We start from the raw sequence: 14,135 nt of genomic DNA, 5'->3' as shown, positions 1-14,135 counted from the left end.
AAATATTTTGCATCTTCAAAGTGGTAGGCATGTTGTGTAAATCAAATGATACAAACCCCCCAAAAATCCATTTAAATTCCAGGTTGTAAGGCAACAAAATAGGAAAAATGTCAAAGGGGTGAATACTTTCGCAAGCCACTGTACTTATTGACTCAAGACATTTCAGCTATTCAGTTTTAATTAATTTGTAAACATCTCTAAAAACATAATTCCACTTTGACATTATGGGGTGACACAACATATCAATTTAATCAATGTTAAATTCAGGCTGTAACACAACAAAATGTGAAAAAAAAGTCAAGGGGTGTGAATAATTTCTGAAGGCACTGTATGTACACAATAAAATATACAGTATGATAATTAATGTGCTATGTCAAGTATGATTGTATTTACAAATATAAAGTGGGTAGTGTTTTGGTAGTGCGTAGAGTCTTGTTAGAGGGTAGTGTCTTGGTAGAGGGTAGAGTCTTGTTAGAGGGTAGAGTCTTGGTAGAGGGTAGAGTCTTGTTAGAGGATAGAGTCTTGGTAGAGGGTAGAGTCTTGTTAGAGGATAGAGTCTTGGTAGAGGGTAGAGTCTTGTTAGAGGATAGAGTCTTGGTAGAGGGTAGAGTCTTGTTAGAGGGTAGAGTCTTGGTAGAGGGTAGAGTCTTGTTAGAGGATAGAGTCTTGTTAGAGGATAGAGTCTTGTTAGAGGATAGAGTCTTGGTAGGGGGTAGAGTCTTGGTAGAGGATAGAGTCTTGTTAGAGGATAGAGTCTTGTTAGAGGATAGAGTCTTGTTAGAGGATAGAGTCTTGGTAGAGGATAGAGTCTTGGTAGAGGATAGAGTCTTGGTAGAGGGTAGTGTCTTGGTAGTGGGTAGAGTCTTAGTAGAGGGTAGTGTCTTGGTAGAGGGTAGTGTCTTGGTAGAGGGTAGAGTCTTGGTAGAGGGTAGAGTATTGTCTGCCATATCAATCTACAGTTATGTCAGTGTCTTATCACTGCATTGCTGTAATCAAAACTAATGAAAACAGACCTCTGTAGAATATAATGTTGATACCATGTACCATATTAACAGATGTTTCATCAATTTCTGCTACATACAGTTACGGGCATTAAAAAGTGAGGTCACGTCGTCTGTTCTCTTTGCCCATATCCCTCTCCTCCACAGTCCCATGCCTGTCCAACTTCACAGCGCCAATGGGCACGGTCCTATCACCCGACTACCCAGAAGGCTACAGCAACAACATGAACTGCGTGTGGCTGATCCTATCGGAACCCGGCAGCCGCATCCACCTGGCCTTCAACGACTTTGACCTGGAGGCGCCTTACGACTTCCTCACCGTGAAGGACGGCGAGCTGCTGGACGCCACCGTCCTGGGGCGCTTCACGGGGGCCGAGTCGCCCTCCCACCTCGACAGTAACACCAACCTACTGAGGCTGGAGTTCCAGGCCGACCACTCCATGGCCGGACGAGGGTTCAACATCACCTACAGCAGTAGGTTTCACCCTTGACATAGTGTTCTGTGCTGTTCTTCATTTGATTTGTCATCGTTAGTTGATTAGGACTCAGTTCAGTTGAACCCCATGTTTGCGGTATTTCCATGGTTACTCTGCCATAATCCAGGTGCAATTGAGTTTGGCCCTTGGTAATGTTAGCTGTAACCAAAATATATTGTTTTGTGGCATCTTGTGGTGACTTTACAGTAATGACCATAGTCCTGTATATCTTGTCCTGATTGGATCCTTTGATATTTGCCCAACCCTGACCTATCTCATGTCTGTGTCAATTATTTTTTGTCATCACAAAAGGGCTTAGTCAATTTCCACCCAATCGGCTTTGCCCTCACGGTTATGGTTATCCTTTTCAAAATGGCCTCGTAACGGTTGCTTTCTGAAGGAGACACAAAATGTCACGCCAATCCATCACTTCTGTCAAAAGAATGTGGGAGAAAAACGAGGCCATGTATCCTTTGTGCATAAAAGGCCCAAGTCATTAGGAACAATTGTAGGGGCTGGCCTTTCTGCCTGACAACCAGACTCGATGTTATTTTATTAAGGAACTGTCAGTGACATGATTGAGCAGTGTTCCACTGATGTTATGTTCGACTGGCGGGCTTTCTGTCACAAGACATCCATCAGTCAGTCAGTCTGACTTGGCCTGCGAGGCTATTGTAAGAAGAGTTAAAGGCCGTTTTAGTTGGAAGACATCTTCCTCCAGGGATTAAATCCCCTCTACACTTCATAAAGTTCTGACAAAATAGCTTTGAGGTCACTAGCACTACAAGTACAATAATAAGCACCCTTTTTAGAATGGGAAAGTGGTTGTTTTCATGTCGTGAAGTGCTTTGACTATCGTCTCGCGTCGGATAATGCTTAACAATAGAGCCCTTTCAACGTCCCCTTTGTAACAAGGTCTATGCTCCATCTATGCTGTCGTCACTAGAAGTGAAGTGGTGGCTTCTGTGAGTCTTTCCAATCCTACTCTAAATTAGAGCAACCAACTCAGACCATAGCTAGCCTCGCCCCAACCGCTCAGGCATCTCAAATACAAAAATGTGGATCGTACCATGATAAACTCACCCCACAGCTTGAAGTGTCACCAATTTGCGCCATTGAATCAGATCATTTTCAGTGACACAACTGGTTTGTAAGTTTATAAGCTAGCAGTAACGTGGGTGTGCGATCAAAGCATCGCTGGTTGGAGTAATGCGACAGGGACAGATGAGGAAACAAATCAATTAGCAGCACAGTGACGCCGGTTACATCTGGCAAAGCGAGATCAAAACGTTTTGCCCATGTGTTTTCAGCGTTCGGCCACAACGAGTGTCCCGACCCAGGCATCCCGATAAATGCGAGGCGCTTCGGCGACAACTTCCAGCTGGGCAGCTCCATCTCAGTGATCTGTGAGGACGGCTTCATTAAGACCCAGGGGACCCAGACCATCAGCTGCGAGCTGGACAATGGCAAGGTGATGTGGAGCGGACCCATCCCTAAATGTGAAGGTAATTATCCTGGTCTCCCTGAGGAGAGGACAGACTGCGTGTGTGTGTGTGTGTGTGTGTGTGGTTGTGTGTAAGTGTGTGTGCATGCGTGTGTGTGTATGTGTATGTGATTGTGTGTGCGTGTGTGTGCCTGTGTGTGCATGTGCACGTCCGTACATGCATGTATTTTAGGGCAGTTACCCTGTTCCTGACACATACAAAAGCCTAAGTGAGTGTAAGCGGAGTGGACACTCACCTGTATGTGGAAGATGCTAGTGGACACTCACCTGTATGTGGAAGATGCTAGTGGACACTCACCTGTATGTGGAAGATGTTAGTGGACACTCACCTGTATGTGGAAGATGCTAGTGGACACTCACCTGTATGTGGAAGATGCTAGGGGACACTCACCTGTATGTGGAGGATGCTAGGGGACACTCACCTGTATGTGGAAGATGCTAGGGGACACTCACCTGTATGTGGAAGATGCTAGGGGACACTCACCTATATGTGGAGGATGCTAGGGGACACTCACCTGTATTTGGAAGATACTAGTGGACACTCACCTGTATGTGGAAGATGCTAGGGGACACTCACCTGTGTGTGGAGGATGCTAGGGGACACTCACCTGTATGTGGAGGATGCTAGTGGACACTCACCTGTATGTGGAAGATGCTAGGGGACACTCACCTGTATGTGGAGGATGCTAGTGGACACTCACCTGTATGTGGAGGATGCTAGTGGACACTCACCTGTATGTGGAGGATGCTAGTGGACACTCACCTGTATGTGGAGGATGCTAGGGGACACTCACCTGTATGTGGAGGATGCTAGGGGACACTCACCTGTATGTGGAGGATGCTAGGGAAGGCTGAGGGACGCTTGGGGACCGGGGACAGGAAACAAGGGTAATGTAGGCCAACCAGTCACCTTTAATCAGACTTCCTGTCAGTCATTCACCCTGCACCTTATGGCCCTGATGCTGTTGTGACATCACTCATATGGGCAGGAATAAAGAGCCTCATGTTAGCCTAGCTACCCTTGTAACATCTACAGTACACTGTATGATACTGTTTGCCAGATTAGATCATTAAGCAGGGCATTTTGAGGTATTTAAAACTCTCTCTCTCTCTCTAAACTCTTAAAAATCTCTCTCCCCCCTCCCCTCCATAGCCCCCTGCGGAGGCCACTTCTCCGCTCCCAGTGGGGTGATCCTGTCCCCAGGGTGGCCTGGATACTATAAGGGCTCCCTCAGCTGTGAGTGGGTCATCGAGACCGAGCCCGGACGCTCCATCAAGATCACCTTTGACAAGTACTTGTCCATTATTAAGTTGTTCAATGTATTATATTATATTCTATTAGCATTCCCAAACTGTTGAATACGGAAAATGGATTTCTGCATCAATGAATGCACCCGGAATGGAATCGTATTGCTTATTTATTGTATATTTATAAAGTCTCCTTTGAAAGTGCTCTTTAGCGTAGTAGTAGGCTTAATCAAAGTTTATGCAACTGCCCCAACTGTACCACTGAATATGTTTTATCACAAGTCAATCAAATGAATATATTTCATAATTCATAATTCCTCCTCTGTCATTGGTCCAGGTTTCAGACAGAGCTGGGCTATGACTTTCTGGAGATCCACGATGGGCCCAACCTGCTCTCTCCTCTGGTCGGCTCGTTCAACGGTACCCAGGTGCCCCAGTTCCTGTTCAGCAGTACTAACCACCTGTACATGCTCTTCACCACCGACAACAGCCGCTCCAACAGTGGATTTAAAATAATCTATGAGAGTAAGTCTAGTTTAGTGACCCGGGTGTTCCTGGTCACATCATCTACCATAGTACTAGTCTAGTTTAGTGACCCGGGTGTTCCTGGTCACATCATCTACCATAGTACTAGTCTAGTTTAGTGACCCGGGTGTTCCTGGTCACATCATCTACAATAGTACTAGTCTAGTTTAGTGACCCGGGTGTTCCTGGTCACATCATCTACCATAGTACTAGTCTAGTTTAGTGACCCGGGTGTTCCTGGTCACATCATCTACCATAGTACTAGTCTAGTTTAGTGACCCGGGTGTTTCTGGTCACATCATCTACCATAGTACTAGTCTAGTTTAATGACCCGGGTGTTCCTGGTCACATCATCTACCATAGTACTAGTCTAGTTTAGTGACCCGGGTGTTCCTGGTCACATCATCTACAATAGTACTGGTCTAGTTTAGTGACCCGGGTGTTCCTGGTCACATCATCTACCATAGTACTAGTCTAGTTTAGTGACCCGGGTGTTCCTGGTCACATCATCTACCATAGTACTGGTCTAGTTTAGTGACCCGGGTGTTCCTGGTCACATCATATACCATAGTACTAGTCTAGTTTAGTGACCCGGGTGTTCCTGGTCACATCATCTACCATAGTACTAGTCTAGTTTAGTGACCCGGGTGTTCCTGGTCACATCATCTACCATACTACTAGTCTAGTTTAGTGACCCGGGTGTTCCTGGTCAGATCATGTGGTCAGGACAAACTCCTAGCCCTAACCATAGTTTTAACTCTAACTCTGATTTCAAACTGTTACAGCTTCATAATCCCTGTATTAGACGTTTGATGTTGTTGACCCCATAACATTTTCTCTTCAGGCGTGACCGTGGACACCTACTCCTGCCAGGACCCGGGCTTCCCGCTCAACGGGTTGCGTTACGGTCAAGACTTCACCATCGGTTCGACTGTGTCGTTCGGCTGTGACCCTGGATACAGGCTGAGCCACGAGGAACCTCTGGTCTGTGAGAAAAACCACTGGTGGAGCCACCCTCTGCCCACCTGTGATGGTATGGACCAGTTCAAACTAGTTTAAATCAGTCCAAAACAAGTTTAGATATGCACATCCAGTGACTTTCAGGTGCAGGGTACATAAGGCTAAGTCATGAACTGCGGAAGCATTCAATAGTGTGCAGGTATCTGTTTATTTTTCATGGTATGGAATGTAGCCATGGTGACCAAGGTTGTGGCAGAATACTACTAGCCTGTTTACCAGATGTGTTTGTGCTTTACTCACATGTCATGGTCATTCTAGTGCTGAACACATCAGAAGTGGTCTAAAACACATGTCGTTTGTATAGTACATATCTGACCACCAGGCTAGTGCTGTAGTCTAGATCAGGCCTCTCCATAGTACATATCTGACCACCAGGCTAGTGCTGTAGTCTAGATCAGGCCTCTCCATAGTACAGATCTGACCACCAGGCTAGTGCTGTAGTCTAGATCAGGCCTCTCCATAGTACATATCTGACCACCAGGTTAGTGCTCTAGTCTAGATCAGGCCTCTCCATAGTACATATCTGACCACCAGGCTAGTGCTGTAGTCTAGATCAGGCCTCTCCATAGTACATATCTGACCACCAGGCTAGTGCTGTAGTCTAGATCAGGCCTCTCCATAGTACATATCTGACCACCAGGCTAGTGCCATGTTCCTGGAGAGCTACCCTCCTGTAGGTTATCTAGCACACCTGATTCTAATAATTAGCTGGTTGATAAGCTGAATCAGTTTAGTTCCAACTGGGGTCAGAGCGAAAACCTACAGGAGGGTATCTCTCTAGGAACAGGGTTGGAGTTTAAACCTACAGGACGGTATCTCTCCAGGAACAGGGTTGGATTTTAAACCTACAGGACGGTATTTCTCCAGGAACAGGGTTGGAGTTTAAACCTACAGGACGGTATCTCTCCAGGATCACGGTTGGAGTTTAAACCTACAGGATGGTATCTCTCCAGGAACAGGGTTGGAGTTTAAACCTACAGGACGGTATCTCTCCAGGAACAGGGTTGGAGTTTAAACCTACAGGACGGTATCTCTCCAGGAACAGGGTTGGAGTTTAAACCTACAGGACGGTATCTCTCCAGGAACAGGGTTGGAGTTTAGGAACACGGTTGGAGTTAAAACATACAGGACTGTAGCTCTCCAGGAACAGGGTTGGAGTTTAGGAACAGGGTTGGAGAGCCTTGATCTAGATCTACAGTATGTGCAAAATCTTTAGTTATCAAAACATGAGTTATCAAATCTTGAGCTATCACTTTCAACAGGCCTTGATTAGTTTAAATATTCTCTCATATGATATAATGCCAAAGATAGTGCCAAACTGCCTACTGACAAAACTGCTGTAGGTCTGAATTGTGTTTTTGTGCTGAGATATTTAGCCTACAAGAGTGGTTGGTCAATACTTGAGTCAATGACAGTTCATGTAAATTGGCTGCCTGGTGAAAGAGAACCAGCCCAACGACTCTGGGGCTGACAAAACCTTTTAGCTCGTTCGTCTCTCCGTGTTTAGATTTCAGAGATCTATTTTCTTTTCCAGGGAGTAAGCTAAACTGAGACAATGCAATTCAATTCCAGGCCATTAGGCTGTATGTGCAGGTGAATCACAGAGGTAATTTGCTGTGATGGCTGCTTGGCCTGATAGGAACTGATCTCCTCACAAGATTAGGGATCAGGGAGCACCCTTTACCTGCACTTTAACTTGTCATCTCACCTCCCCTGCCTCCTGTTATGACTCTGAAGGCTTTTATGTATGCATTGGGGGTAAGAGGGTGGCGGGTGGAGGGTTGGGGAATCTGATCTAAGTGGAATAGTGGGGAGGATGTGGTCTCCATACCAGGGCATACAAATGAGGGACCTGATATGTGACCGACCGGTTCAAATCGGTCTTATGTAGCAACATTTGGAATTGTGTTTTTTACATTGGATAAAAGTAGAGACTCAGAGCTAGAAAATTGTATATTATACACTACAGTTGAGGATCAATGGGGAAGTAATTCTGCTTTGAAAGTTGATAAACTTGTAACGACACTTTTGAGAAAATGGCCTTTGAATGTTTTGGTACTACTACTGGAGAGCCCTTCTTTGTCTCCACCCATTCAGCATCGTTCACACCCTCTTAAGCTTTAGCTAGCTAGCTAAACAATTAGCCATGACGTTACTACCCTGCATGAATCTGCAGGTAGCTAACCAACCAGGTTCAATGTTAGCTAGCTAACATTTGGATATAACTAGCAAAGAAAATGGCTCTGAGATACGGATAATATTACTACACAGATCATACACATAACGTTAGCTAGCGAGCCAGCCAGCTAATGTTAGCTAGCTAGGTAACAGTACACTTTAACTTGAAATGAAAACTACTTTCTGACAAAATTAGAAACGTGTAATATATGAAAATGTAGCTAGCTAGACTATCTTACCCGTATACATGGACGGACACTTCTCAGTCTCTGTCATGGATGCCATGGTTGCCCTTAGTTTGAAGATGTAATCCGGAGACGTGTTTTCTCCATCTCCTTAGCTATCATACTCTAATTCCAAAACTCGGTCCTCCAGAAAGTGGAGAGCAACACTTATGCAGTTCTACAACGCAATATATATATATTTTTAAACAGCGTTAGACAGGATTACCTACACATACTGACCAGCTCAAATAGACACAAGTGTGCAACATGGCAGACCAATCCAAACTCATCTCTCGGCATGTCCAACCCACTCATTATCTCAGTCAATCATGGCTAGCGGGAAGGTTGCTGTATTTTTCTGTGGCTAAACCAAATGTGCTCGTAATTTAACAATTGTATTCGTATTTACAGATGGCAACCAAGTTTGTTAGTAAGGCACATGAAAGTTCACATGTTCCAAAAAAAACGCATTTTGATAAAGAAATAAGTTTACGTTCAAATGGCTCTCCTGTGAAGTAGTGACGCACGACATACACCTAGTTTCCTGAAACGAGTCACATATGCTGAAATGTTGATATTTGGGGTTCTTGGGTATAGAAATTGAGGGCACAGCATGTCAAAATTAAAAAAAATCTTGTTTGGTTCATTTCTTGCTCAGAGAGTGAGAGAGAGAGGGAGAATGAGGGGATGGGGAGAGGAAAGAGAGAGACGAGTGAGGAACAGAATAAGATCAGTGTTGTTGTCCACATTTCCCTGTACGATAAGGCTTTGTATTAAGTGCTCTAAAGAAGTTGCTCCATTTATTATTGATACAGCGCTGCATCTGTCTGGGACAGATAAGTACAAGTGCCTGGTGAGAAGGAAGAGAGGAGAGGTTAAGAGGAGGAAGAGAAGAAGAGAGGTTTCACTTCCTCAATCTCCCTCAAGAGATACAAAACAACATCACATCAGATAAAACATGCCAAACTGACTTCGCTTTACACTGAGGGTCACTGTTTGTCCATGACATGGCCGCTATTGCCCCCTTAGGCAAGGCACTTAACCCCTAAATCTGCTCCAAGATTACCGCTCTGGTTGTTTGTGACTCAGAGGGTTGAGTTCACCTTTTTACTGCAGTGGGCTAAATCAGGGTCACACAGAGTGTTTCTTGGTAGTCTTAAACCAATCTACTTTGAAATAAAAGTATACACCTCACACACATGGTTATGGGCTTGAAATAAAGAAGACACCTGTACAATGTCAGATATAGAGTTGAAATACATAACATTTTGAGTTTGCATCCCAATATTACACTTTATATACATCACAGAAGACTGAAATTCTAACAAAACTGTTTAACATATAAACTCCGGATTTTCGGCGTAAAAAAAGTAAATATTTTTTATAAATTATGAAAGATATTAATAACATTCCACCCATGGGGCCACTAGGTCATTTGACTGCAGGAAAGGGCATATTTCTGTTCTCTGCAAAAACATGGACAATAAAGTGTTTCACCCTGTATGTTCCCCAGCGTTGTGTGGAGGGGACGTGCGAGGGCCCGGCGGCACCATCCTGTCCCCTGGATACCCTGAGATGTATCCTAGCTCACTCAACTGTACCTGGACGGTGGAGGTCAGCCACGGCAAAGGTAAGCCTTGGTTAGCTTAGCGTCCTCCCTGAGCTCCTCTCCCTATTGGTCTAGATTGGCGTCCTCCCTGAGCTCCTCTCCCTATTGGTCTAGATCGGCAAAGGTAAGCCTTGGTTAGCTTAGCGTCCTCCCTGAGCTCCTCTCCCTATTGGTCTAGCTTAGCGTCCTCCCTGAGCTCCTCTCCCTATTGGTCTAGATTGGCGTCCTCCCTGAGCTCCTCTCCCTATTGGTCTAGATCGGCAAAGGTAAGCCTTGGTTAGCTTAGCGTCCTCCCTGAGCTCCTCTCCCTATTGGTCTAGATTGGCGTCCTCCCTGAGCTCCTCTCCCTATTAGTCTAGAATGGCCCCCAAGCTGTCCAGTCAAGACTGAGCTATCCGTGTCTGGAATTAGCCAACAGCGTAGGTGCTGACTTTTAAATTAAAGTTTGAGAACATATATTGAATGCTCTTAGGTAGCTAACACTCTAATTCTGTTATGCCTATAATCCCATAATGTTCTTATGATACTACAAACATGAGGTATTCATAATGGAATGTGACCCATCATAACTCTTTTTGACATACAGTACCAGTTAAAAGTTTGGACACACCTACTCATTCCAGTGTTTTTCTTTATTTTTACTATTTTCAACATTGTAGAATAATAGTGAAGACATAAAACTATGAAATAACACATATGGAATAATGTATTAACCAAAAAAGTGTTAAACAAATAAAAATACACTGCTCCAAAAAATAAAGGGAACACTTAAACAACACATCCTAGATCTGAATGAATGAAATAATCTTATTAAATGCTTTTTTCTTTACATAGTTGAATGTGCTGACAACAAAATCACACAAAAAATTATCAATGGAAATCAAATGTATCAACCCATGGAGGTCTGGATTTGGAGTCACCCTCAAAATTAAAGTGGAAAACCACACTACAGGCTGATCCAACTTTGATGTAATGTCCTTAAAACAAGTCAAAATGAGGCTCAGTAGTGTGTGTGGCCTCCACGTGCCTGTATGACCTCCCTGCGACGCCTGGGCATGCTCCTGATGAGGTGGCGGATGGTCTCCTGAGGGATCTCCTCCCAGACCTGGACTAAAGCATCCGCCAACTCCTGGACAGTCTGTGGTGCAACGTGGCGTTGGTGGATGGAGTGAGACATGATGTCCCAGATGTGCTCAATTGGATTCAGGTCTGGGGAACGGGCGGGCCAGTCCATAGCATCAATGCCTTCCTCTTGCAGGAACTGCTGACACACTCCAGCCACATGAGGTCTAGCATTGTCTTGCATTAGGAGGAACCCAGGGCCAACCGCATCAGCATATGGTCTCACAAGGGGTCTGAGGATCTCATCTCGGTACCTAATGGCAGTCAGGCTACCTCTGGCGAGCACATGGAGGGCTGTGCGGCCCCCCAAAGAAATGCCACCCCACACCATGACTGACCCACCGCCAAACCGGTCATGCTGGAGGATGTTGCAGGCAGCAGAACGTTCTCCACGGCGTCTCCAGACTCTGTCACGTCTGTCACATGTGCTCAGTGTGAACCTGCTTTCATCTGTGAAGAGCACAGTGCGCCAGTGGCAAATTTGCCAATCTTGGTGTTCTCTGGCAAATGCCAAACGTCCTGCACGGTGTTGGGCTGTAAGCACAATCCCCACCTGTGGACGTCGGGCCCTCATACCACCCTCATGGAGTCTGTTTCTGACCGTTTGAGCAGACACATGCACATTTGTGGCCTGCTGGAGGTCATTTTGCAGGGCTCTGGTAGTGCTCCTCCTGCTCCTCCTTGCAGAAAGGCGGAGGTAGCGGTCCTGCTGGTGGGTTGTTGCCCTCCTACGGCCTCCTCCACGTCTCCTGATGTACTGGCCTGTCTCCTGGTAGCGCCTCCATGCTCTGGACACTACGCTGACAGACACAGGAAACCTTCTTGCCACAGCTCGCATTGATGTGCCATCCTGGATGAGCTGCACTACCTGAGCCACTTGTGTGGGTTGTAGACTCCGTCTCATGCTACCACTAGAGTGAAAGCACCGCCAGCATTCAAAAGTGACCAAAACATCAGCCAGGAAGCATAGGAACTGAGAAGTGGTCTGTGGTCACCACCTGCAGAACCACTTCTTTATTGGGGGTGTCTTGCTAGTTGCCTATAATTTCCACCTGTTGTCTATTCCATTTGTACAACAGCATGTGAAATGTATTGTCAATCAGTGTTGCTTCCTAAGTGGACAGTTTGATTTCACAGAAGTGTGATTGACTTGGAGTTACATTGTGTTGTTTAAGTGTTCCCTTTATTTTTTTGAGCAGTGTATATTTTATATTATCGATTCTTCAAAGTAGCCACCCTTTGCCTTGATGACAGCTTTGCCTTCTCTCAACCAGCTTCATGAGGTAGTCACCTGGAATGGTTTTCCAACAGTCTTGAAGGAGTTCTCACATATGCTGAGCACTTGTTGGCTGCTTTTCCTTCACTCTGCGGTCCAACTCATCCTGTGGAGGCCAGGTCATCTGATGCAGCGCTCCATCACTCTCCTTCTTGGTCAAATAGCCCTTACACAGCCTGGAGGTGTGTTTTGGGTCATTGTCCTGTTGAAAAACAAATGATAGTCCCGCTAAGCGCAAACCAGATGGGATGGCGTATCGCTGCAGAATGCTGTGGTAGCCATGCTGGTTAAGTGTACCTTGAATTCTAAATAAATCACTGACAGTTTCACCAGCAAAGCACCCCCACACCATCACACCTCGTCCTCCATGCTTCACGGTGGGAACCACACATGCGGAGATTATCCGTTCACCTATTCTGCGTCTCACAAAGACATGGCGGTAGGAACCAAAAATCTCAAATTTGGACTCATCAGACCAAAGGACAGTTTTCCACCGGTCTAATGCCCATTGCTCGTGTTTCTTGGCGCAAGCAAGTCTATTCTTCTTATTGGTGTCCTTTAGTAGTGGTTTCTTTACAGCAATTCGACCATGAAGGCCTGATTCACGCAGTCTCCTCTGAACAGTTGATGTTGAGATGTGTCTGTTACTTGAACTCTGTGAGGTGCACTCTGAGCTGTAGTTAATTACCGATTTCTGAGGCTGGTAACTCTAATAAATGTATCCTTTGCAGCAGAGGTAAGTCTGGGTCTTCCTTTCCAGTGACGGTCCTCATGAGAGCCAGCTTCATCATAGCACTTGATGGTTTTTGTGACTGCACTCCCGAGTGGCGTAGTGGTCTAAGGCACTGCATCACAGTGCTAGCTGTGCCACTAGAGACCCTGGTTTGAATCCAGGCTCTGTCGTAGCCGGCCGCGACCGGGAGACCCATGGGGCGGCGCACAATTGATCCAGGGTAGGGGAGGGAATGGCCGGCAGGGATGTAGCTCAGTTGGTAGAGCATGGCGTTTGCAACACCAGGGTTGTGGGTTCGATTCCCATGGGGGGCCAGTATGAAAAAAAATAATAACCTGGGATGGGCTACAGGACAATAGGCAAGCAGCTTGGTGAGAAGGCAACAACTGTTGGCGCAATTATTAGAAAATGGAAGAAGTTCAAGATGACCGTCAATCACCCTCGGTTTGGGGCTCCATGCAGGATCTCACCTCGTGGGGCATCAATGATCATGAGGAAGGTGAGGGATCAGCCCAGAACTACACGGCAGGACCTGGTCAATGACCTGAAGAGTGCTGGGACCACAGTCACAAAGAAAACCATTAGTAACACACTACGCCGTCATGGATTAAAATCCTGCAGCGCACACAAGGTCCCCCTGCTCAAGCCAGCGCATGTCCAGGCCCGTCTGAAGTTTGCCAATGACCATCCTCCTCTGGATGATCCAGAGGAGGAATGGGAGAAGGGCATGTGGTCTGATGAGACAAAAATAGAGCTTTTTTGGTCTAAACCAACCGTGAAGCATTGAGGTGGAAACATCATTCTTTGGGGATGCTTTTCTGCAAAGGGGACAGGACAACTTCACCGTATTGAGGGGAGGATGGATGGGGCCATGTATCGCGAGATCTTGGCCAACAACCTCCTTCCCTCAGTAAGAGCATTGAAGATGGGTCGTGGCTGGGTCTTCCAGCATGACAACGACCCGAAACACACAGACAGGGCAACTAAGGAGTGGCTCCGTAAGAAGCATCTCAAGGTCCTGGAGTGGCCTAGCCAGTCTCCAGACCTGAACCCAATAGAAAATCTTTGGAGGGAGCTGAAAGTCCGTATTGCCCAGCGACAGCCCCGAAACCTGAAGGATCTGGAGAAGGTCTGTATGGAGGAGTGGGCCAAAATCCCTGCTGCAGTGTGTGCAAACATAGTCAAGACCTAGAGGAAATGTATGATCTCTGTAATTGCA

The 14,135-nt window shown here is 46.0% G+C and overlaps 2 protein-coding genes across 3 annotated transcripts in view; both read left to right on the top strand.

The window, feature by feature from the left end:
- LOC311125099 (focal adhesion kinase 1-like) overlaps nt 1-14,135 on the top strand; it is a gene marked incomplete at its 5' end in the record, with an annotated part of 1,344,976 nt that overhangs the window by 982,483 nt on the left and 348,358 nt on the right. The gene's annotated exons all lie outside the window — the stretch shown is intronic.
- Nucleotides 1-14,135, top strand: part of LOC311110282 (CUB and sushi domain-containing protein 3-like) — a gene marked incomplete at its 3' end in the record, with an annotated part of 541,145 nt that overhangs the window by 259,277 nt on the left and 267,733 nt on the right. Inside the window, 6 exon segments of the mRNA XM_084152993.1 lie at nt 1,149-1,475; nt 2,788-2,982; nt 4,135-4,273; nt 4,567-4,754; nt 5,599-5,787; nt 9,690-9,806. Coding sequence (XP_084009119.1) covers nt 1,149-1,475; nt 2,788-2,982; nt 4,135-4,273; nt 4,567-4,754; nt 5,599-5,787; nt 9,690-9,806 — 1,155 coding nt within the window.

This window comes from Coregonus lavaretus, assembly GCF_964263955.1.
Source record: "Coregonus lavaretus genome assembly, chromosome: 3".
Classification (NCBI taxonomy): Eukaryota; Metazoa; Chordata; class Actinopteri; order Salmoniformes; family Salmonidae; genus Coregonus; species Coregonus lavaretus.
Note: the sequence above shows the minus strand (reverse complement) of the source record. Positions and strands in the feature narration are given on the sequence as shown.